General features: G+C 46.8%; 1 protein-coding gene across 1 annotated transcript in view; it reads left to right on the plus strand.

The window, feature by feature from the left end:
• The window catches only part of dner (delta/notch-like EGF repeat containing), a 288,305-nt gene that overhangs the window by 222,410 nt on the left and 43,798 nt on the right, over positions 1 to 22,097 (plus strand). The window contains exon 7 of the mRNA XM_078564184.1: positions 6,034 to 6,147. Coding sequence (XP_078420310.1) covers positions 6,034 to 6,147 — 114 coding nt within the window. The remainder of the gene's footprint in view (positions 1 to 6,033; positions 6,148 to 22,097) is intronic.

Here is a 22,097-nt window from a genome sequence, read left to right on the forward strand (position 1 = left end):
GTCTTATATTAGAGAAAGTTATAGTGGCTAGGGGTTTAAGATAGGATAGGTAGCTATTGTCTTAATAAGGAAGATTGTGGTGTGTCCGGGAGTGCAGATTGCTATAGTGTGCTATGAAGATTGATGGCAGGTTGTCTTTAATTGCTCTTGGATTAAATAGTAGTGCAGTGTGGGCATCTGCGCTCCTGTTGCACATTAGATCTGAAAAGAGTGCTGAGATGAGGAGATTACTATATTTTATTAGTTTGACCTTTCTATATTTGTTCTGTTGCCATGGTATGTGTTCTGACGTATACATGTGCCAGTTGTTCTGCTTGCAAAGCTTTCTCGGTATTTCTTTACACTGGAGGATCACTGATAGATTTAATCATTGAAACCCCTTCAGCCGCTCAAAAGTCTAGACTTGGATTGCAATTTTTTTCTATAATTGTTACTCTGTTAACAGAAGTGTGTTAGCCTGTGCCTGCAGTACCCAGGATGCCAAGGTCTAACTGTGTTGTGTAGAGTTTCCCAGTTCAGCTGGAAATATCTTTTGACCCCCCCATGCTGTGACAGTAATTATGATTTTCTTTGTTTTTCCAATTGAAATTAAGCTAGAGGTTAAAATGGAATTCTACAGGAAAAGCAGTTGACAATTGTTTTTGTGTTACTTCAAAAAGAAAGGCTAGAACAGAGGAAGAGGCAAGCAGGTTGGTAAGTGAGGTGATTAGAGCGCATATGTTTTATTTATACTGAGTATTCAAGAATAATGTGGTAGCCTGCGACTTTGTGCAATGGTGTAGAATGGATGGTAGAGAATTGGCAACCTGTTTTACATCTCTCCCCATTATTTTGTTTCCAATGGGTTCCTTACTCATACGATTACTTACAAACACACGGACAAGGAGCAGGAGTAGGTCATTCAGCCCCTCGAGCCTGCTCCACCATTCAATAAGATCATGGTTGATCTGATAGTAACCTCAAATTTGCATCCCACCTACCCCCAATAACCTGTCAACCCCTTGCTTACCAAATTACTGATGACTTTTTTCAGTGCAGGAGTCAAAAGAGTGTCTTTGCACAGTCTTACAGTACAGTTCCTATGTTTTTCTGAATTGCTTCAAAGCCTGCCAGAAATGAATTTTAGAATCTTTTTTAAGTAAAGTTTGACAGCGAAACTATGATGAAGTCCTGATTTACTTTAGAAAGAGAAGCTGTCAGAGAGTGAATGCAGATAAACAAAGGGAGTGCCTAGAGAACCTATGGTTTATTTCAATGTTAATTTGAATACCATGATTTTTCAGATAAAGAATTTTATATTGTGTAACGGTGATATTTCTTTGTCTTTATGCAGTCAATAAGGAAACCTCGATCTTATTTATTTTCCATGAACCATATCAAAAATATTTGCTTCAATGTCTTCCCAAATATTTTCACTGGAGATATGCATCCTGCAGGGCTTCCCTTGGACAGCCTAAATGTTGACTCACAAAGGGTATTGCCGTGGGAGATCTGTAAGCCTGCTTGAATGTGTGTACCCTATCTCCAGAGAAAACGTTGAATTCCAAGACTAATTCAGAAATGGTGCACTATGAACAGTCAGCAGACTACAAGCTAGTATCTGGACCTCACATTCCAACTCCCTCCAATTACGCTGCTGGATGAAAATACTGATGCAAATGATGGCTGCACCATTGAGAGAGTAGAGATGCCTCCAGTAAGAGCCAGAACCACCAAAGCTAGAGTCACTCATTTGAATCCTGAAACTAGATTGCATACTTGGACTTCAAACACACAATCTTCACAAGCACCCCAAGGAAAAATATGTAATGAATAAGTTCCGGGTACCAGAGTTGTTGCTGCATCAGTCTTATGTGTGGTGAAATATTACACAGAAATGGTATTTCAAGCGATTTTCTGCAAAACTGATGGGAGGTTTTCATGTGGGCAATAAAAAGGGAAAAAAATGAGTGCACTTGTGAATCAAAATCCATCTGAAAAAGCTATCACAAAAAGCATATAATACGATGCCTATCAATATAGCTGCTATTATTCCAAAGGCAACAACTGCTGCCTGTGAATTATGTTCATTCTGCTTTAGGAAGACAGCATTAAAAGGGTTTTACTAGCCTCTCAGAGTATAGGTGGCAGTGGGCCATGCAACCACCATTGTTCAGACCATGCTTCAACTACATTCTTTAAATCTTAAGTTTCCCCACTTAAAGATAGGCCATTATGAGGACATTGATGTCTTAGTCTCATGTGTAAGTATATCTCTTAGCTCCACAAAAGTGCCGTGGCTATCCACATAATGAACATTGTGATCCCCTAACGTGAACAAAGCCATGCTGTTCCCAGAAAGTAAACTTTGGGGGCAGGAGATTATTGATGGCCAATTTGTTGGGCTCAACCCTCATCTCACAAATCCACAAGTTGCAAAGGCTGGTTCCTGAACTTGGAGCTCAGCGGGCTTAATTGTTTATTGCTTCTGAGTGCATGCAGTGTGATTGTGATTTAAAACAAGAAAGAACACTGTAGCTTGAAGAGGAGGATGTTGAATCCTGCTGGTCTTCACACTGGCTCAGACTACAGCAACAGAACAAAGTCTTCTTCTGAAGCAACGTTACATTTGTTTTGAAAAGTTGTCAATTTCATATCTAATTTATTTAATTTACAGCTTCAAGCATAGTTCACATCATACCCAAACAACTAGAAATTCCAATCCCTAACTGCCAATATGAATTGCCTATAATCCATTTCAATGGCAATTCTTTTATCTTTTTTGATTTTATAGCATTATAAACCTGACACCAATTTGTGATTAATTTTGCTACATGCTGTTATCATAGGCTCTTCCTCCTCATCTACGCACATACCAGTCAATTCCTGTACTGTACTGATCTTTCTCACCTTCGAGTACGCTCTCCAGTTTTCTGCCCAATTGTCCCTTCCTCCTCTCCTAAAGCAATGATTCAATGTCGAGGATGGAAACACGAGTGCTGGCAACACCATTATCTCAAAATAAAAGCAAAATACTGCGAATTCTGGAAATCTGAATTGAAAGCAGAAAATGCTCAAAAAACTCAGTAGGTCTGGCACCATCTGTGGAAAGAGAAGGAGAATTAATGTCTTGAGTCCAATATGACTCCTCTTTGGAACATTGAGTTTTTCCAGCATTTTTGGTTTTTACCCCATTATCTTACTTCACTGACCATTCTTCACATATGACCCTAGACAGTGGTGCTAACAGGCAATCACAGATGACCATGACTGGCAACTGCCACATGTGCACTTCCAATAGGAATAAGGAATGGTAAGTTAAATTGGGGCCGCTGGAAATTTTTCCCCTCCCTACAGCAACAAGAAGTAACATTCATGCCACACAAGTGCCAGGCATGACCATCTCCAACAAGGGAGAATCCAACAATCTCTGCTTGACATTCAATGGCATTACCATTGCTGAATCCCCCACTATCAACATTCTGGAGGCTACCATTGATCAGAGACTGAATTGGACCAGCCATATCAATGCTGCAGCTACAAGAGCAGGTCAGAGGCTAGGAATCCTGCGGTGAGTAACTCACCTCCTGACTCCCCAAAGCTTGTCCACTATCTACAAGACACAAGGTACAAGTCAGGAGTTTGATGGAATACTCTCCACTTGCCTGGACGAGTGCAGTTCCAACAATACTCAAGAAGCTCGACACCATCCAGGACAAAGCAGACCGCTTGATTGGCACCCCATCTACAAACATTCACTCCCTCCACCACTGACGCATAGTGGCAGCAGTGTGTACCATCTGCAAGATGCACTGCAGCAACTCACCAAGGTTCCTTTAACAGCACCTTCCAAACCCTCGACCTCTACCATCGAGAAAGACAAGGGCAGCAGATGCATGGGAACACCGCCATCTGCAAGTTCCCCTCCAAGCCACAAACCATCCTGACTTGGAAATATATCGCTGTTCCTTCATTGTGGCTGGATCAAAATCCTGGAGCTCCCTTCCTAACTGCACTGTGGATGTACCTCCACCACATGGACTGCAGTGACTCAAGAAGGCAGCTTATCACCACCTCCTCAAGAGTAATTAGGGATGGGCAATAAATGCTTTTCTAGCCAGTGACAGCCATATCCCATGAAAGAACAAAAAAAAAGCAACAAGTTGCATGTAAATAATTCCTTGAAGTAGTAAAACATCCCAAGGTGCTTTAAAGTAGAGTTACCAAAAACAATTTGGTAACCAATTTGACACTGAATCAAATATCAGGACAAGTGACTAAATATTTGCTCAAAAAGTTAGGTTTTAAGGGGCACTTTAAGGTAGAGAGAGAGGAGAGAACCGAAGCAGTTTAGGGGGAGAATTCCAGAGTTTATCACCCAGGTAGCTGAAGGCACGCCCGCCAGTGGTGAAATGGTAAAAATCAGGAATGCGCAAGAGGCCAGAATTGGAGGAGCACAGAGATCTTGGAGGGTTTAGGGCTTGAAGAGATTACAGAGAGAAGTGGGGTGAGGCTGTGGAGAGATTTGAAAACCAGAATGAGAATGTTTAAATCAAGGTGTTGGCAGACCAGGAGCTAATGTAGGTCAGTGACTGGAGTCAGTGTGAGTTGGGAGACAGGCACTGCTCCTGGGTGAGCTCAAGTTTACAGAGGGTGCAAGGTGGAAAGCTAGGAGGATGTCGGGATTGGAAGTCGAGCTTAGAGGTAACATAGATGTGAATGAAAGTTTCAGCAGCAGGTCAGCTGAGGCAGCAGCAGAGACAGGTGATTTTTTTTTTGAAAAATATACTTTATACTTAAAACATCTGGAAGAACATTACAAAACATTTCCAAATCGCCATCACAAAAAGTGCAATCAGATTCAACTTTTACACATGGATCATGAGGTGCTTCAATACAATCAATAAATATTACAATCATTTCAATATGGTCATTACAGACAGTCAGACCGTGCAATGATATTGGAGCTATCAACATACATCATGTTGCACTCTGAGGTGCTTCAATATAATTATAATACAATTAGTATTCAATGCATACATTTATTGTGAGCCGTAGAGCCCGAGGGGTCTATACAATTCCCAGGCCCTTGGTGCACTATGGCAGCAGAGACAGGTGATGTTCTGTGGGTAAAAGTCAGTGGGTTTGGTGATGGTGAGGAGAGGTTGAGGTTGGAAGCTGAGGTCAGGATCAAATACCTATGTACAATGAAGGTATCTGCAATAGCCGCCTCTCCCCAAGATGTGAATAGTTATCTCAATACAAATGAGTGTTCAAATCTGGGAACCTGGTGTGTATGGCTCAGTATTACATTATTTATTTACTGGATTTACTGAAGCATACATACATGGAGTGTCTGCGTATGTGCAATATCTAATATAGAAAGGGGTAGGATTTCCACAGGAGTTCTCTGATTTCTTGCTGTAATTTTGCTGGAAGATCAGCAGATACCCCAGAGAAGTAGTGTAAGTGCTGTTTCTTCTGGGTATCCGCCAATGTTACAACAGCTTAGAGAATCCCTGCTGAAATTGTAGGCATCACAGTTCATAGATTTATGCACAAACCAAAAAGCACAGCTGTGGAACTCACTTGAAGTGACAGCCAACAATATAAATATGCTGTTCAACCAGCCGGGTGTACATTCATATACTGAACAAGAGTGTTGGCATCAGTATCAGCACAGACACTACTGTGCCTTAAAATATTTGAAAATGTAAATATTGCAAGTGTAAGTTATTAATCTTTCTGATGAGCATGTGTTGCTGACAGGATCAATGAAGTAAGAGTTAAATGACCAGATAATCTGTTTTATTGATATTGGTTGAGGACTACATGTTGGCCAAGACACTGGGAGAAGCAATGTAAGCTGTTTCATCCCTGAAGGCAAAAGATTTTTGCTTTGTATGAATGCAATGAAGCCAATTGATGCAGCACTGTCTTTTGCAAATTCAGTACAGAGCAATGGCAATCTTTTTATGATTACTTTCTTGATAGCACTTTTGTTCCCTAATATGAGAAATAGTTATATTTTATGGATCTTTTATGTGTTACCAGGTTACACAGGAGAACTGTGCCAGTCTAAAATTGATCACTGTGTCTCACAGCCATGTGAAAATGAAGCCACTTGCATGAGCAGATCCACTGGCTACAGCTGTCTGTGCCCAGAAGGTAGGCATTGAACATGACAATTCATTGAGCTAAGAGTAACAAGACCTAGAGATCAGACAGAGAATCTTTGTCACTGTTAGTTTGCTTACTGGAATACAACCACGTGATCGTTGAATATTTTTAAGACTGAGGTAGATAGATTCTTGTTAGGCAAGGGAATCAAAGGTTATCGGAGGTAGATGGGAATGTGGAATTTGAAACACAAACAGCGAAGCCATGGTCTTATTGAATAGCGGAGCAGGCTCAAGTGGTCAAACGGCCTACTTCTGTTCCAATTTCGTATGGTCATATATTTCGACCATGTGATCTTCTCATATATATGATCTTCTATATAGAAAAGCATAGGTGAAATTGCACCTATACCATTCCGGTAATAAACAGTCGGAGACCACTTTGTGCCTCTGTCGAAGTTAAATTTTATCCCCCATATCTCCCATAACTATATTAACCAGATAGGAATGTCAGGTATTTAGGACAAGTGGAATTAATTGTTTAATTGGGCAGAATTTTATGGCCCCATTGTGGCGGGGGAAGGGCTGTAAAATGCAGCGAGCCATTCAAAAGTCCATTGGATTCGGCAAGACCATAAAATCCCACTAGTGTAAAATTCCACCCATTCATGTGTCAACATACTTTAAATGATTTGTTAGACAGGTCTCCATCTAACACAATGCAGTTATCAAACTGCAGAGCAAGGCCTCCCTGAATATTTAAATCTACAGCCAGACTACAGACAGAACATTTAAATCTACAGACTATTCTGTATACTGCTGAAACAGCTAGCATTTGCCTTAAATATGCATGCCCAATAAGAAAACATCCAATAAATATTCAGATAAAGAAAAAAATTCTTAATACAGGAATGGAACAAAGTTGTTTTTTTGCACAGTACTATAAAAGTGTATAAATTCAAATCAAGTGCAAATGTCATCTAATCTCATAGAATGCAATGCAAGATACCATGATGATATCCAAATAGATAGGATCCGTAGAGGAAGACAATGAACAATATGGGCTGGATTTTGCCATCGGTGATTTGGGGGTGGGGCACGCTCACCAATGGCAAAATGACGTGGGATGATGTTGGGCGCAACCCCCGACCTCATCCCGCCCCACTTAAATTTTCAGGAAGGCGGGCGGACAGCGAAATCAGCGGCGGGCCCGCCAACCTGTCAATGGCCAATTCAGGCCATTGACAGGATCATTAAAACAATTAAAGGCCCTGCCCATCCAATCTTAAGGCTGGCGGGCAGGCCAGGAGCCCCGGTGGGCTTCTGAAAAAACATGAAACCTCATCCACCGGCGGGATGAGGTTTCACGTAGGGTTTAAAAAAGTTTATTAAAGTTTCAGTGAAATTTATGAACATGTCCCATCTCGTGTGACATTGTCACATGAGGGAGACATGTTAAGGATTTTATTATTTTTCTATTTTTAAAGTTTATAGAGCTGTCAGCGATCTCCCTGAGGCAGCACTTAGCCTCAGGGAGATGTCCGCTCTTTCGTGCGCATGTGTGAAAGAGCGCACTCTTGCATTTGGGGAATCCCCCCCCCCCCCCCGCCCGCACAGGAAGCACATAGCTGTCATGCTGGGCGGGCCAATTAAGAAGATTGGGTCAGGTCCGCCCACCCAACAGGCAGAAAATTCTGCCCTGTGTGTGTATTTTATGAGAGACAGGGCCTTATAGAATAGATCTTCGTTGTAATATATAATAGGCCAGGATTTCCCGGTTGGCGAGTAGGGGGCAGGGCCCACTCGCCTGCACGTAAAATGACGCGGGATGACATCGGGCGGAACTCGTGATGTCACCGCGCCCCATTTAAATTTTCAGGTAGGCGGGGGCTCAGCAAAATCAGCTGAGGCCATTTTGGGGCCATTGACGGAGTCATTAAAGTAATTAATGGACCTGCCCGTCCAACCTTAAGGTTGGCGGACAGGCCAGGAGTCCTGGCGGGCATTAGATAAAGCATGAAACCTCATCCATGGACGGGATGAGGTTTCATGTAGGTTTTAAAAAATGTAATTAAAGTGTATTTAAAAGTAATGGACATGTCCCAACTCATGGGAAATTTTTTTTTTCTATTTTTAATATTTTTGACAGTGGAGCCGATCTCCCTGAGGCAGCACTTAGCCTCCGGGAGATGAGTGCCCGCTTTCGTGCGCGTGCGTGAAAAAGCGCACTCTCGGCTCAGGGAATTCCCCCCCCACTGTCCCCCACCCGCACAGGGAGCGCACAGCGCTTCCATGCGGATGTCACACTGGGCGGGCCTTAATTGGCCTCAATGGGGGGAAAATTCTACCCATAGTGTTAAGCCATTATGCCAATGTTAATCGTCTGCCTACCTCCTGTGCCAACAAACTAATTGGGTATTTTTAATATCTGCCGCAGTTGTTCCTCATAAGCAGAAGTAATATAAGAGCTGTTATATCCTTGTACTATCCTGTCATAATTCTCTACTTAACAGTGGTAGGCATAATTAATGTGACTCCTTACATTGTTGTTGTCATTTCAAGTTGTGATACATTTAGAGATTTGACTTTTAAAAATTCATGTACTGATACGTTCTAATTAGCAGAGCTTTCCCTTTGCCAAACCAGTGTTTCCTCGTACTTTTGTATTTCACACTACATTTCTATATTAAACACTGCTGAATTGTAATCGTAAATGGCAATATTGTCAGAACAGTCAGCAGAATCTCTCAGGTTATTAGCCTGAGAGAGACATCCCGCTGTCACAGTTTTGTGAATTCTGTTGTTCAGTCAGCCACTAAAAGATGCTGACATCTTTCTCCCTCTGGAGAAGCATCCGGCCTCCATTTAGTGGATGTCTGACGACAGAACTGTATTTATAGATTTTGTCATATGGTTTGGATTTGACACTAATTTGCCACCCATTTTAGGGAGGATAAAACAAAGTAAAACAATTTTTATGGCCTATTTACTTAAAATTGCCACAAAAATCTGCACCTAAATAATATTTTCCCAATGAAACTCTTCAAAGGCCCAGCAGAAGTCGATCCGCCTCATGAAAATGGCCTGATTCCATATATCTGCCTTTGCCCCATATCCCTTAATACCTTTGCCTGACAAAAAGCTATCAGTCTCAGTCTTAATAATTGATGTAGCGTCAATTGCCATTTATGGAAGGGAGTTCTTTGCATAAAGAAATGTTTCCTAGGGCAGAATCTTCTGCCTGTTTGGCGGGCCGGTCGGGGGTGGGCACAGAGCCAATCACTGCCCACAATTGGCTGCGCGCCGCCATTTTACGTGGGCGGGCCAATTAAGGCCCGCCCAGCATGACACGCGCCCGGTAGCGCGAAAGAGCGCAAAAATCTCCGAGGCACGGAGCTGCCTCAAGGAGATTAAGTTCATATCTAAACTTTGAAATAAAGAGATAAAAAAATTATTCAGACATGAGCTGGGACATGTTTATGAAGTGAGCACAATTTATTTATTAATTTGTTAAAACCTTCATGAAGCCTCATCCCGCCCCTGGATGAGGTTTCATGAAAAACATGAAGGCCGCTTGGGCTCTTCGCCTGCCCACCAACCTTAAGGCTGGACGGGCAGCGTTCAGAATGAGCTGAATTAGTTTATTAATGGCCTTAACAAGCCTTTGACAATTCGGCGGGTGCATAGCCGCCACCAGCGCGTGCCTGCCGAACGGAAGATTGGAATGACACGCGGTGGCGTCGGGAGGCATGCCCGCACGCTGACGAGAAAATTCGGCCCCTAATTTCACTCCTGAAAGACCTGGCTGTATTTTTTTGATTATGCTAGTCCTAGACTCCCCAAACAGTGGAAATGCTTTCTCCCAATCTCCCTTAACTGTTCCCCTTGAAAACTTCGACCAAATCACCTCTTAACCTTCTAAGTTCCAGCGAACACAATCCTGGTTTATTTAATCTCTTCTCGTAGCTGAAGCCTTCAAGTCAAAGTACTATACAAATAAATTTACGTTGCACATGCTCCAAGTCCAGTATATCAAGAGTCATGGAGTCATTACAACACAGGAAGAGGCCATTTGGCCCATTGAGTCCACATCTTTCTTAAGGCGTGCCCAGAATTGCGCAGTGTACTCCAAGAATGGGCTGACCAGGACTTTGTATTTTGTATTCTATTCTTCTAGATATAAAGGCCAGTTTCCATTAGCCTTTTTGATTATTTTCTGTACCTGTTCTTCACATTTTAATGAACTGTTTTAATGTACCTGGACCCCCAAGTCTCTTTGATTATTATTATTATTTATTAATATTATTTCCAGCTTTTCACCCTTTACAATCCTTTTTAAATCCAAAGTGGATGATTTCACCTTTGCCTGCATTAAAAGCCAATTTTTCCCGTTCACTTAATCCATCAATTACTCCGTAATATTACACTTCCTTCTACACTGTTTGCAATGCCATCTATCTTTGTCTCATTGGCAAATTTGGATATGTGGCTTTCTATCCCATCACCTAATGAATACACTGAATAGATCAGGCCCCGAAACAGATCCGTGTTAGTTGTATAAATTAAGGTTAAATGGATACAAGTGGGCGGGGGGGGCACTCATTGGATTATAACATGTGTCGTACAGCACAGATTATATTAAACATTTATAAAGAAACACTCTTTTTCTGTGGCCTTGAGGAGTCTGTGTTCCATGTTTACATAGGTCGTGTGACATTGCCGCCCCTTCTTGATTATTTGAGGGGGCTGCTTCTCAAATTTTGGTTGTACTTCAGCCCTGTGCTCCTGACATTTGGCCGCCTGGTGCAGAGAGGGTCGGACAGTGTGGAAAACCTCCTTGTAAGCCTGCTCCTGAACCTAGCCAAGGTGGCCATTAATAAGCCCAGGCAGCGGGCGGTTGAGAGGGTCGTTAGGCCTGACTGCCTGTCCCCCTTCCGCGGCTACATTCGCGCCCAGGTGTCCCTGGAGAGGGAGCACGTGGTGTCTGCCAGTAGGCTAGAGGCCTTCTGCAGCCTCAGGGGGTGGAGAGCACCATCAGCCCTGGGAACGTTATTTTGATTTAATTTGATAAGTTTCTGTTGAAGTTTTGATTTTTGTTATAGTGCCCCTTAAGGGAATGGTCATTGGATTCCTTGTTCATTTGTTTTAATTGATACTCAAAAGAGTATAAAGAGACACTCTTCTGTGACCGGTGTGCATTGCAGTGGCTGGAGTGCGATGTCAACCCCCTCCCCCAAGAATGACATTCGAATTTGATAAGTTTCCGGTAAAGTTTTTGTTTTAAGTTACAATAACATGAAAGTACCCCTTTAACAGGGGTTGGTAATTTGTTTATTTCATTGCTTTATTACTTAATCAAAAGATTGTGGCCAGAATTTTACCCTCTCCCAGCAGCAGCTTTTTAGGCGGGTTTGGGGGGAGGGTGGGTGTGTGAAATTGAATGGACAGGAGTCCCTCCAGGTTCCCGCCCATCCCGAACACACAGCAATTTTACACTGGGGCGGACAAGGCCTTGGGCGAGAAGCCGGCCCTTGCCCCAGTTGAGGCGCTTAAGTGGCCAATATTTGGTAGGGCTGTTTCCCGCCCAGCCTCAATTTTTAGGCTGGCGGAAAGATTGAACTTCCTTGGGGGAAGCCCAAAATACATCAAAGCTACATCCCAGGCAGGAAGTTGGGTGGGGGGGAGGGGAGGAGGGGGGAGGGTGCCTCCACCAGAAGCCTCTTTCTGAAGTCGGGCATCTCCCCTCCTTCAGGTCTGGGGCCTCTGGACCTCCCTCCCTGCCCAGCCTCTCTCCTGAGACCCACATCACCCCCACCCACTCCCCCCAGGTCTTCCCTACCCACCCTGCCCTAGGCCTCCTGTTCTGGACTTGCCTCAGACATCTTCTTGAACTTGCAGCGCTGTCATTGCAGGGACTGGAGAGCTAACAGCCAATCTGATTGGCTGGCAGCTCTCTAAGGCAGGACTTCCTCCTAATTGAGGGGCAGAAGTCCTGCCTGCAGCCAATTGATGCCATTTTTAAAGGCCTGCCAGTGGTCCTGACTTGGCGTAAATCTGGACCATAGTTTTAAGTCAGGAAGGTGTGAGGCTGGGAGGGGAACTTTCAGGTGGTGGCCTTCCCAAGCGTTTGCTGCCCTTGTTATCCTGGAAAGTAGAGGTTGTAGGGTTGGAAGATGCTGTCAAAGAAGGCCAAGCCAGTGCACCATGTATACTGAATGCACTGCTGCCACTCTGTGCCCATGGTGGAGGAGTGAATGCTTAAGATGATGGATGGGGTGCCAATTAATGCTTTGTTCTGCATGGTGTCGAGCATGCTGAGTGTTGTTGGAGCTGCATTCATCCAGGCAAGTGGAGAGTATTCCGTCACATGCCTGACTTGCACCTTGTAAATGGCGGACAGGCTTTGGGGAGTCAGGAGGTGAGTTACTAACCACAGAATTCAAAACCTCTGATCTGCTCTTTTAGCTACTGCTTTTGTATGGCTGGCCCAGTTAAGTTTCTCGTCATTTGTAACCCCCAGGATGTTTCCAGTGAGGGGTTCAGTGATGGTAATACTTACTATTAAATGCCATGGGGAGATGGTTAGATACTGGACGGAATCATCCCAAATTAGCACTAAGTGCATGGCGGGCGGGCACTCATTCGCCCGCCTCGACATCACCTCGCCACTACATCACGCCGGGCAGCATATTTAAAGTACAACTGCGTGCACACATCTCAGTGCTCCCAGCCCACAACTGCTGCAAGGAGGACATGGCCCGAAAGGCAAAAAGACTCCAGTCCCTGGTTTAATGACGCGTCCCTCGAGCGCCTTTTGGACGCTGTGGGAACCCGCCGTGGGCCCCCGCTTTGGCCGCAGGATGGGCAGCAACATCACCAATCTGTCTTGGGAGGCGGTGGCAGTGGTGGTCAGCACCAATGCCCTGCAAAAGAGGACAGCCACCCAGTGCCGCAAGAGGATGAATGATCTCCACCTGGGTAAGTCACTCTTCTCACCACTCTCAACTCACACACTCGCAAACCCATCATACATCCACATGGCCCTTGCTCACTGCCAGTTCAAGAGACATCACCATTCACTCTCTCACACACACACACACCTTCATTGTCCTCATCCCATCCATGGGACCACTCGCCATGAACACATGCCAGGCATACTTATTATCTGCCCTGGAAGGCGTCCTGCTAACACTCTCTCCATCTCGATTCATGCAGGACAAGCTGGCACACAACAAGAGGGAGAGCTTGCAGACTGGTGGAGGAATGTCTGAAATCAAGGCCCTCACAGACTTTGAAAACAGAGCCATCCAGCTGGCCAGCGAGGATCTGGACCATTCCTGTGCTGATGGTGAGGTCGGCGCTGCTCTACCAAGTGAGGATCCAGCAGTGCATCATCCATCAGACAACCATGCTGTGAGTGATGTGTCCTGTATCACAGGCACTGCCATGCACTGATTATCTCTCCCTGCTTTCGCAGGCACATCTGGGAAACAGCCAATGGAGTCCACAACCCAGGGCCCCCAATCAAGCCCCAAAGAAACCTCTGAAGAGGAATCTGAAGCACCCTCCTTGAACACCCATCACAGTGCTCACCCACACACTCCACCAGCCCAAAGACACACACTTTGGTGGGACCTAGCTTTAGAGTGGCCTTGGGATGACCATGATGACCATTTCCTAGCTTTTACCAATCACCTGTTGCCACCTTGCCACGCTGCCTCCCAAAGATTCTCCAGCCTGTCCACCAATGATGTGTATCATCTAGTCTTTGCATGAATGCTGGGTTTTCCGCATCACTTTCCTTCTCTGGATGCATTTATTCAGCTCCTTGAAAAGGTGAAATGACACATTTTCAGCCAAGTGAGTCCATGCATGCCTTGATGAAAAGTTAAGATGGTGTATTGTCCCTTTAAGTTAAATGTCCTTGAAAGTGAGTTTGTGGAAAGCAAGTTGTGGGTTAAGTGGTTTTGGCTAAAGATGCTTGAGTATTTGGAGACATTGCCCTTTGCAGAAATAAGATTCCCCCCCCAGATGTTGAAATGCGAAGGGTATGTGAGTTAAGTTGGTGAGTAGAGGCAGCCTGAGTGCTAGATGTGTACTGGCAAAAGTGCGGAGACTTACTTTAACTCTTCACAGGAAGTAATTGAACTCCTTCTGACCCTGGGGAGGAGTGCTTGGAGTGACATTGATATTAATAATGGCCTCTACTGCCTCCCTCCATTAGCATGCAACAAGCTCTTGTGGAGGTACCTGCCCTCCGTCACCCCAAGTCCTGTTTACAACAATTTTCAGTGGTTTCTGTATTTCTTCCACACAAATAAATGGCAGACAATTGGGAAAACCATCTCAGATATTCAACTCCTACACTACTTACTTCAGGAGTGTCCTGTCTAATTCTCTTTGTCATGGCATCTCCCTGCCTCCTTACAAAAAAACCTCTCCTAACCTATCTCTTCGGCTGTGCTTTCAGTTTGCCACCCTAACCCTGTTTTTTTTTCCCTCTGGCTCAAGAACTGTTTAATGCAAAATACTTTTCAACATCTTGCTGCATTTGAGGAGCATTGGAGAAAATGGAACTTGTCACTGGATTTCCCATGGTTGTGTCACAAGGGAGTGAAGAGTGCTATATATATATATATATTAGAGATGTAGTTAATGGTAATGACCAATCAAATGCAGAAGATGCTTGTCCAATCCAGAACTTCTTTTTATATCTATAATCATTGTTTATCAGACCACTAATTAGGAAAGAGTTAGAAAGCCCAGAAACATCATAATCCAATTCCAAAACTCTGAAATGATGGCCAGAATTTTCCAACTGACGTGTGGGTGGCGGAGCCGACGTCAGCGCGCGGCATCGTGATATTTCGGTGGGCAGGCGCGCTCAGTTTGCCCGCCATTAATTGAAGGGCTCGTTAAGGCCCTTAACTTGCCAATTGTCCATGATTTTGAGGGACCCGTGCGAACTTCAGGTCGGCGCACGGGCCCAACGGGCAGGCGGGTAGGAGATTATTTAAGAAAACTCATGCAATGGCGGGATATGTGGTCTCAGATGGGTTGTTCATGTTTTACATGAAGTTATAATTGCTGAAAGTGTTTAAAGTTGCCTGTGTGATTGTTAGCAGTTCTCATAGATTTCCAAGAGCTTCTTGTGTACTTTGAAACCAGTCTGCAGACAGTAATCTTTCTCGGGCCTGCAGCTTTCCGGAGGCCTCCATTTAGCCTGGGGGTATGGGTTCTGACATCTCCACTGGAGGCAGCTCCCCTGAGGAGGAAGGGAGGGATAGAATAAGGAGGAGGCCAGGAGTGGACAATCAGCCTCCAGGGGAGCCACCTTTAGGAGGCCAGGCGCAAGCACAAGGGGCGCAGGGCCAAGAGGTTGTCCAAGGCGGAAGGGGCCGCAGAAGACGCCACTATCCTGCTGCCAGGGTATACAGGCGGTGAAGCAGCTGCCTCAATATGACTGAGTTGCAGTGCCAAAGGAGGCTCCGACTCTCAAGGGAGACAGTCAACTATATCTGGCAGATGATTGGCCCTGAGATCTCTCCTAACTGTGTGGGCGGACACCCCATGCCAGCGGCTCTGAAGCCCACAGTTGCCCTCCAATTCTATGCCTCTGGCTCCTTCCAGGGCTCGGTGGGTGATCTTTGCTGTGTCTTCCAATCAGCTGTCCACACTTGTGTCAAGCAGGTCACAGACGCTCTGTTCAGACTTGCATTGACCTTCATCCACTTCTGCTGCAACCAGGCAAATCAGACAAAGTGAGCCAGAGGCTTCGCAGCCATTGCTGGCTTCCCCCGTGTCCAGGGTTCTATAGGCTGTACACATGTGGCCATCAAGGCGCCAGCAGGTGAGCCCGGTGCCTTCGTCAACAGGAAGAGCTTCCACTCCATGAACGTGCAGATAGTGTGTGATCACAGGATGCAGATTCTACAAGTCTGTGCAAGGTACCCAGGCAGCTCCCACGACGCCTACATCCTCAGACACTCCCAGGTGCCGGGGCTCTTCAGTGCTCCGGCTCAGCTGGATGGTTGGCTGCTGGGTGACAAGGGCTATCTCCTCAGAAGGTGGCTCCTGACGCCTCTCCGCCATCCAAGAACAGAAGCCGAGCAGCGCTACAATAGGAACCACGGCACCATAAGGGCTGTGGTGGAGAGAGCCAACGGTCTTCTCAAGATGCGCTTCCGATACCTGGACCGCTCAGGGGGCGCACTCCAGTACCCCCCAGATCGCATCTCTCTGATAGTGGTAGCATGCTGCGCTCTGCACAATCTTGCGCTGGAAAGGGGGGATGCAGTTGATGATGAAGACCTTGACACCCTGGATGAGGTTACACATGATGAATCCAGCAGTGGCTCAGAGGATGAGGAAGCACAGGGCAATGATGAGGGGCAGCACGCCGACCCACTACTACACCAAGGAGGCAGGGACACCTGGGACAATTTAATCCAAAGAACCTTCAGCTAGCTCCACACACATGGATCAGCAGGACCAGCATTGCCTGGCACTTCCACACGTGGCACTTAGGTGCTACATCTTCCACCTATTCAGCTGCAAATAAGGGCTTAGTACAGAAACATCAATGGCCACTCAAACACTCATGATAAATATGTGAAAAAGAAAAATGCAGCACAAACAAAAGACCCTCAGCCATGGTAACAAAGGTTGACTTTATTTTGTCCAAAACAAAAACACACACCACGTGTTTGCAATCACAAAAATATGGGTCCCTAATCTAAGGCCAACACAAAATCACCAGTGACATACCCGTGGAGTGCTGAAGGTGCCTTATGCTTTCGTTTGTGGGTGCTACATCTAAGTGCCACCCCATCGCTCGGAGTGGCTTGAGAGACAGCCTGCTGACTCTGCTGTCCTATTGGGCTCGATGACCTTGGCGGGCATCCTCTGGCCCGTGGAGCCTGTGATGGCCCCACCTGGGAGGGAGTGGCCAGTTCCAGAACTGGCACCTCCCCAGTTGTTGCAGCCTCAACGGAAGCAACGTTGACTGGCAGAGGGGCGGAGGAGCTGCTGCCCTCATCGAGAAAGCCCTGAGAGGAGCTCGCAGCGACGACAGGCAGCTGCTGCGCCGACATGAGGTCCCTTTCGACCTCCCTGCTCACGGCAGATGCATGGGCACCGAGCACCAACACTTGGTGTCCACAACATCTCCCACATTTGGAATGACCACCTGTGGCCAGTACCGCTGTGAGGGCTTGCAGGTCAGAGCGTATCCCAATCATGAAACATTCCATTCGATTGAAGCCCCTCTCTATGAGAGTCACCAATCTCTCATTGGAGGAAGCCTGAAGCTCTGCCCTGAAGGCCAAATCTTCACATGCACTCTGCCTGGACTCCTCCATCGCAGAGAGCAACTGAAGCATTCCCTCATGCAGATCCTGCCAGATGCAAATGCACTTCCTGCCGCCTTTCCTGCAGCCGCTGCATTGGTGACAACTCCAGAGGAACGTCATCAGTGCCGGACTCAGCATGTGCCTCGTCCCCTGCAGCCCTCCGGCTGCTGGCGCCATCGGAACTCTCTGCCTTACCATCTCCTCCAACGATCGTGATGTGCCCTCTCCACTGTGACCCAGGACACTAGCTGACAGTAAAGTCCCCACCCAGGTGTGTGTGTCTGCGCTGGTGCCTGGCTGGCTGAAATGATGTGCCGCAAGTTGCACATGTTGGCCCTCAAGTGTGGAGGGGGGGCCGCGGGGTCAAGGTGCAGGTCGCTCTGGTGGTGATGCTGAAATTAACAACAAGGACAGTGCATCAGTTAGCGTACACTCAGTTCAATCTTTCATCCCTTTCCCCCCCAGCCTCATAAGTTGCTCACCCTTCAAGACCCTAAGGAGAAGAATATTGGTGGGGTGAAAAAGAGTCAAGACAAGCCCCAAACATTAAACGTACATGCTGGTTCAGATGGCCTCAGGAATGCCACATGGCATGTTATGAACCATTGGATTGGAGAGAGTGCAGAGGTACCTGACCTGGATGTATTGTGGCCTGGATAGTTGCGGGGCTGAGGAATAATCACAAACAGTAGCGACATTTGCCGTTGATCACAGGAGATTGAGAGGTCACATTATTGACCTTCATACTGTTAGGAGGGACATTGAACGGGTGGGCAGAAGGCAACATTTCCCCTTGGCACAGGGACGAATAACGTGGTGGCATTCATCTAAGTTGAGTACCATGATGTTCACAGCTGAGCTGCTGAGGACCTTTTGGACAGAGTAATGTGGGGCGCACTGGCTGAAAGGGTGGAGGAGGTCCCAAACCCCCAAGATGAAGTAAGTCTTTGGCTGTGCAGCAGCGATCCAATGGCATGTTAGACTATGGTGATAGTGGTCACAAATGGGATAAGGTGACTTTGGAAGGTGGTGGAGACGCGATTCCTTAAGGGGACGAGGGTCCCTTCTGTATGACCACACATCAGAGTGTCTCAGTCTGTGAATGAGCAGTGTTTCAGCATTAACGATTGCAGCAACCATCAGTGGTTTGGATGGTGGGCAGACAGAGTGGATGGGACTGTGGACCTCAAATACCTGGCTGCTGGACCCCAGCCTCGCCGCCCCCGGCCGCCCTGGCCTCCTGACTCCTGCCCAGCTCCATGGCCTGAGGCGCTGCAGGAGGGCGCGCCCACCTCCAGTCCTCTGGCGCTCCCGGGCATTGTGGTGAGTTTTTGCCTGTGGAACAGAGAAGAGGATTTATTGGGGCTGGTCGCTCATGTACTCTGCACGTGCACGCCGCACCCCAACCACAGTGGCCCATCTGAGACCTCCAGCGGCTCCTGTCCACACTACTGGTGCTCAGTCCCCAGAAGATAGTACAGCTGGTCTCAACCCTCTCCCCCAACAGCCACCTTGGACACATTCGGCGTCCATCACTGAATAGCACACTGCTCTTAGTCACACTAGGTGCGGCGCCGAGGCCAGCAGATGGCACTTGCCCAAAACACCTTGAGGCTTCCCTTGGATCATCTCATTACCATCAATATGACATGTGTTGGAGTTCTGAGTATGTCTTGTACGGCCTCCCCTGCAGGTTGCCCCCAGACTACTCAAATGTCACAAAGACCAACGTATGCTGCGGGGAGAACCCTTCTTCTCCTCAACCACTAAGGCTGATGTAAGCACGGTCAGTACCCATTTGCCCACCCAGCGTGTGCCAGATGCCCAATGCAGTAACGACAGCAAGACATGGTGGGAGGGGGTTCAAAGGCTAAGGCTGCCTTCTGGGTCAAATGACCAAGACAGACATGGTACTCACCCATCCAGAGCGCAGCAAATCATTGAATCTTTTCCTGCACTGGGTGCCAGTGCACCGCACATCATCATGGGCGCTTACAGCGTCACCCTCCTCCTCCCACACCTGGCTGGTGACATGGGGGGCCCTCCTCCTCCCATCCTCCGGATACAGAAGGTGCCGACGGATGCCCACCTCTTGCAGGAGGACAGCAAGGCATGCATCTGAAAATCGGGGGGCACAGTGCCCCCCCGCTGGCCTCTCCTGCAACCTGCCCCCCTCCTCCTCCTGCTCATGCTGCTGTCCACTCAGGCCTCCCTCCCTCTCTCCACAAGTAGCCATGGCGCACTGCTTCAAGCAGGCTGCCTGGCCACTCTTTATACAGGCTGTCGTTTCCCCATTGGAACCGGCAGTCTGAGGCCGCCTGCCCCCGCGACTATTTTCCCATTCTCCACGGGAGTCGCTTACCCGCGGGGTGGGCCTTAATTGGCCCGCCCGTGGAAAATGGCGGCGCGGCCCGTCTCTCCAGCGGCAATCGGCCGCCCACCCGCCGCCAGTCGGTCGCGCCCGCCCAACCCACGGACATAAAATTCTGCCCGATAAATCAACATGGCTTGCTGTAATTCAAGAGGTTTGCCCACACTGTGAAACAACACTGAGTGTAGGTTACACAGCAATTGGAGAAGGGTGTCAGTCAGAAGAAACAGAAAACCCCTTCCATAACCTAAATTGCTGGAAAAACTCAGCAGGTATGACAGCTCTGTGGAGAGAAAGAGTTAACGTTTCAAGTCCAGATGAACCTTCTTCATTCTGAGTTCTCCCAGCAATTTTTGTTTTTATTTCAGGTTTCCAGCATCCGCAGTATTTTCCTTTTACCCTTCTGTAACCTGTCTGCTTTCCCAGTAAAGGCATCTAGAAGAAAGATCAGCAGGTCACTGTTTTCGTATGAAGTATTATCCAAGGGAGGACCAACAATGTCAAGAGAGCAGGAGATTGTTGGCCATGAGAGACAGAGCTGTAGAAAGTTTTCTGTGGGTAGTTTACTCATGCAAAAACCCATAATTTTATAGCCAGTGACATGTTGTGCTCGCAGGCCAAATATTTGGGGGAGAAACTGAGTGCACAGAATTGTTAAACAGAATTCAACTGCTGGAGAATTTCAAGACCTTGAATAGAATCATCAACAATAAGATCAGTGACCAAGCTCTGACTGCAAACTCCCAGTCACACTGCCAAAAGTGATTCACATCTTCGAGAGTGGCCATGATTTTCCTCATTCTATCCCTCTTTTGAGTTATTCAATTATTTTTGGTTTGTTTTAACCTCTCTGTGACTTGCTGCATCTGTTAAGTGGAGGTCAGGGCCAGGTGAAGCAGAATAAATTTGCCTGAGTTATAATAAATTTGATTATGATTAAGTGTGACTAAGAAGTGTTAAAGAGAAGGATTAGAAGAAGAATTACAGAAAGTATGTGACTATGTGCACTATGTGTACAACTTTTAAACCAGACTTTCCTCCAAGTATGTTGTACACAGTGGGCTGGATTTTGCCAAGGTTGGTGGAACACTGACTGAATTCTGGGTCAGGAACACAGAAGTGGCTGTGGTAGGGGACGTTGCTCATGATCTTCTTGCAGGTGGCCATTTAAAGATGATGGGCAGGCCAGTGAAGGCCCAAAGAGAGCCCACTGGAAGCTTCACTGGGAGAAAGGGGGTCACTGCTATGAAAGGTAGGAGATCACGGTGGTGTCTAAAAATGGAAACGCTCTCTGCAGGATTGTAAAAACCCCTCATCGCCACAGCCGTTAAGAGGAATGTGGGAGAGGAATCCCTCCAGAGGATTGCCAAGGGCCAATGTATCGCAGCAGGTCCAAGCTGGGGTGGTGGAAAGTAGGCATCAATGCAGTTGGGAGGGCGCCTCCAGTTCAATTCCGGGATCCAGTCTCAGCGGGATGCCCGGTCACCATCAGAAAGATTCCAGTGGCAGCAAAGCCTCTCTCCCAGTTGAGCCTCTGCCAGGCTGGTAACCGTGGCTGCGCTCCAGCAAGATCACCTGTAGGTGGGAACAAGTTAGGTAGTTGATCTGACGCGCTATTTTCCAATTTTACTCTCAGTCCTGCCTCCTATCTGCCTCAGCAAGACTGGGAAAGTTTAGTCCGCTAAGTCTGAATATGTGTTGTTCTATACAAAGGCAACGTCATGGACGATGTATTATCAGGGTCATTCATTTCATAGAAACAGAATGGTTGCAAAATGAGGCCATTTGGCCCATCATGTCATGGCATCTCCCTGCAAGAGCAACACAGCTAGTCACACTCCCCTGCCTTCTCTCTGTAGTCCTGCAAATTCTCTCTCTTCAGGCGCTTATCCAATTCCCTTTTGAAAACTCCAATTGAATCTGCCTCCACCACATTCTTAGATAGTGCCATCCAGATCTTAACCACTCGTTGTGTAAAAAGGTTTTTCCTCATGTCACCGTTGGTTCTTTTACCGTTCACCTTAAATCGGTCTCCTCTGGTTCTTGACCCTTCCACCAATGGGAACAGTTTACCTATATCTACTCAGTCTAGACCCCTCATGATTTTGAACCCCTCTATCATATCTGTTCTCAATCCTCTCTTTGAGGAGAACAACCCCAGCTTCTCCAATATATCTATATAACGGAAGTCATCTGTCCCTGGAACCATGCTCATGAATCTTTTCTGCGCCCTCTCTAATGCCTTCAGATCCTTCCTAAAGTGTGGTGCCCAGAACT

This window comes from Cetorhinus maximus, chromosome 19 (genome assembly GCF_964194155.1).
Source record: "Cetorhinus maximus chromosome 19, sCetMax3.hap1.1, whole genome shotgun sequence".
NCBI lineage: Eukaryota > Metazoa > Chordata > Chondrichthyes > Lamniformes > Cetorhinidae > Cetorhinus > Cetorhinus maximus.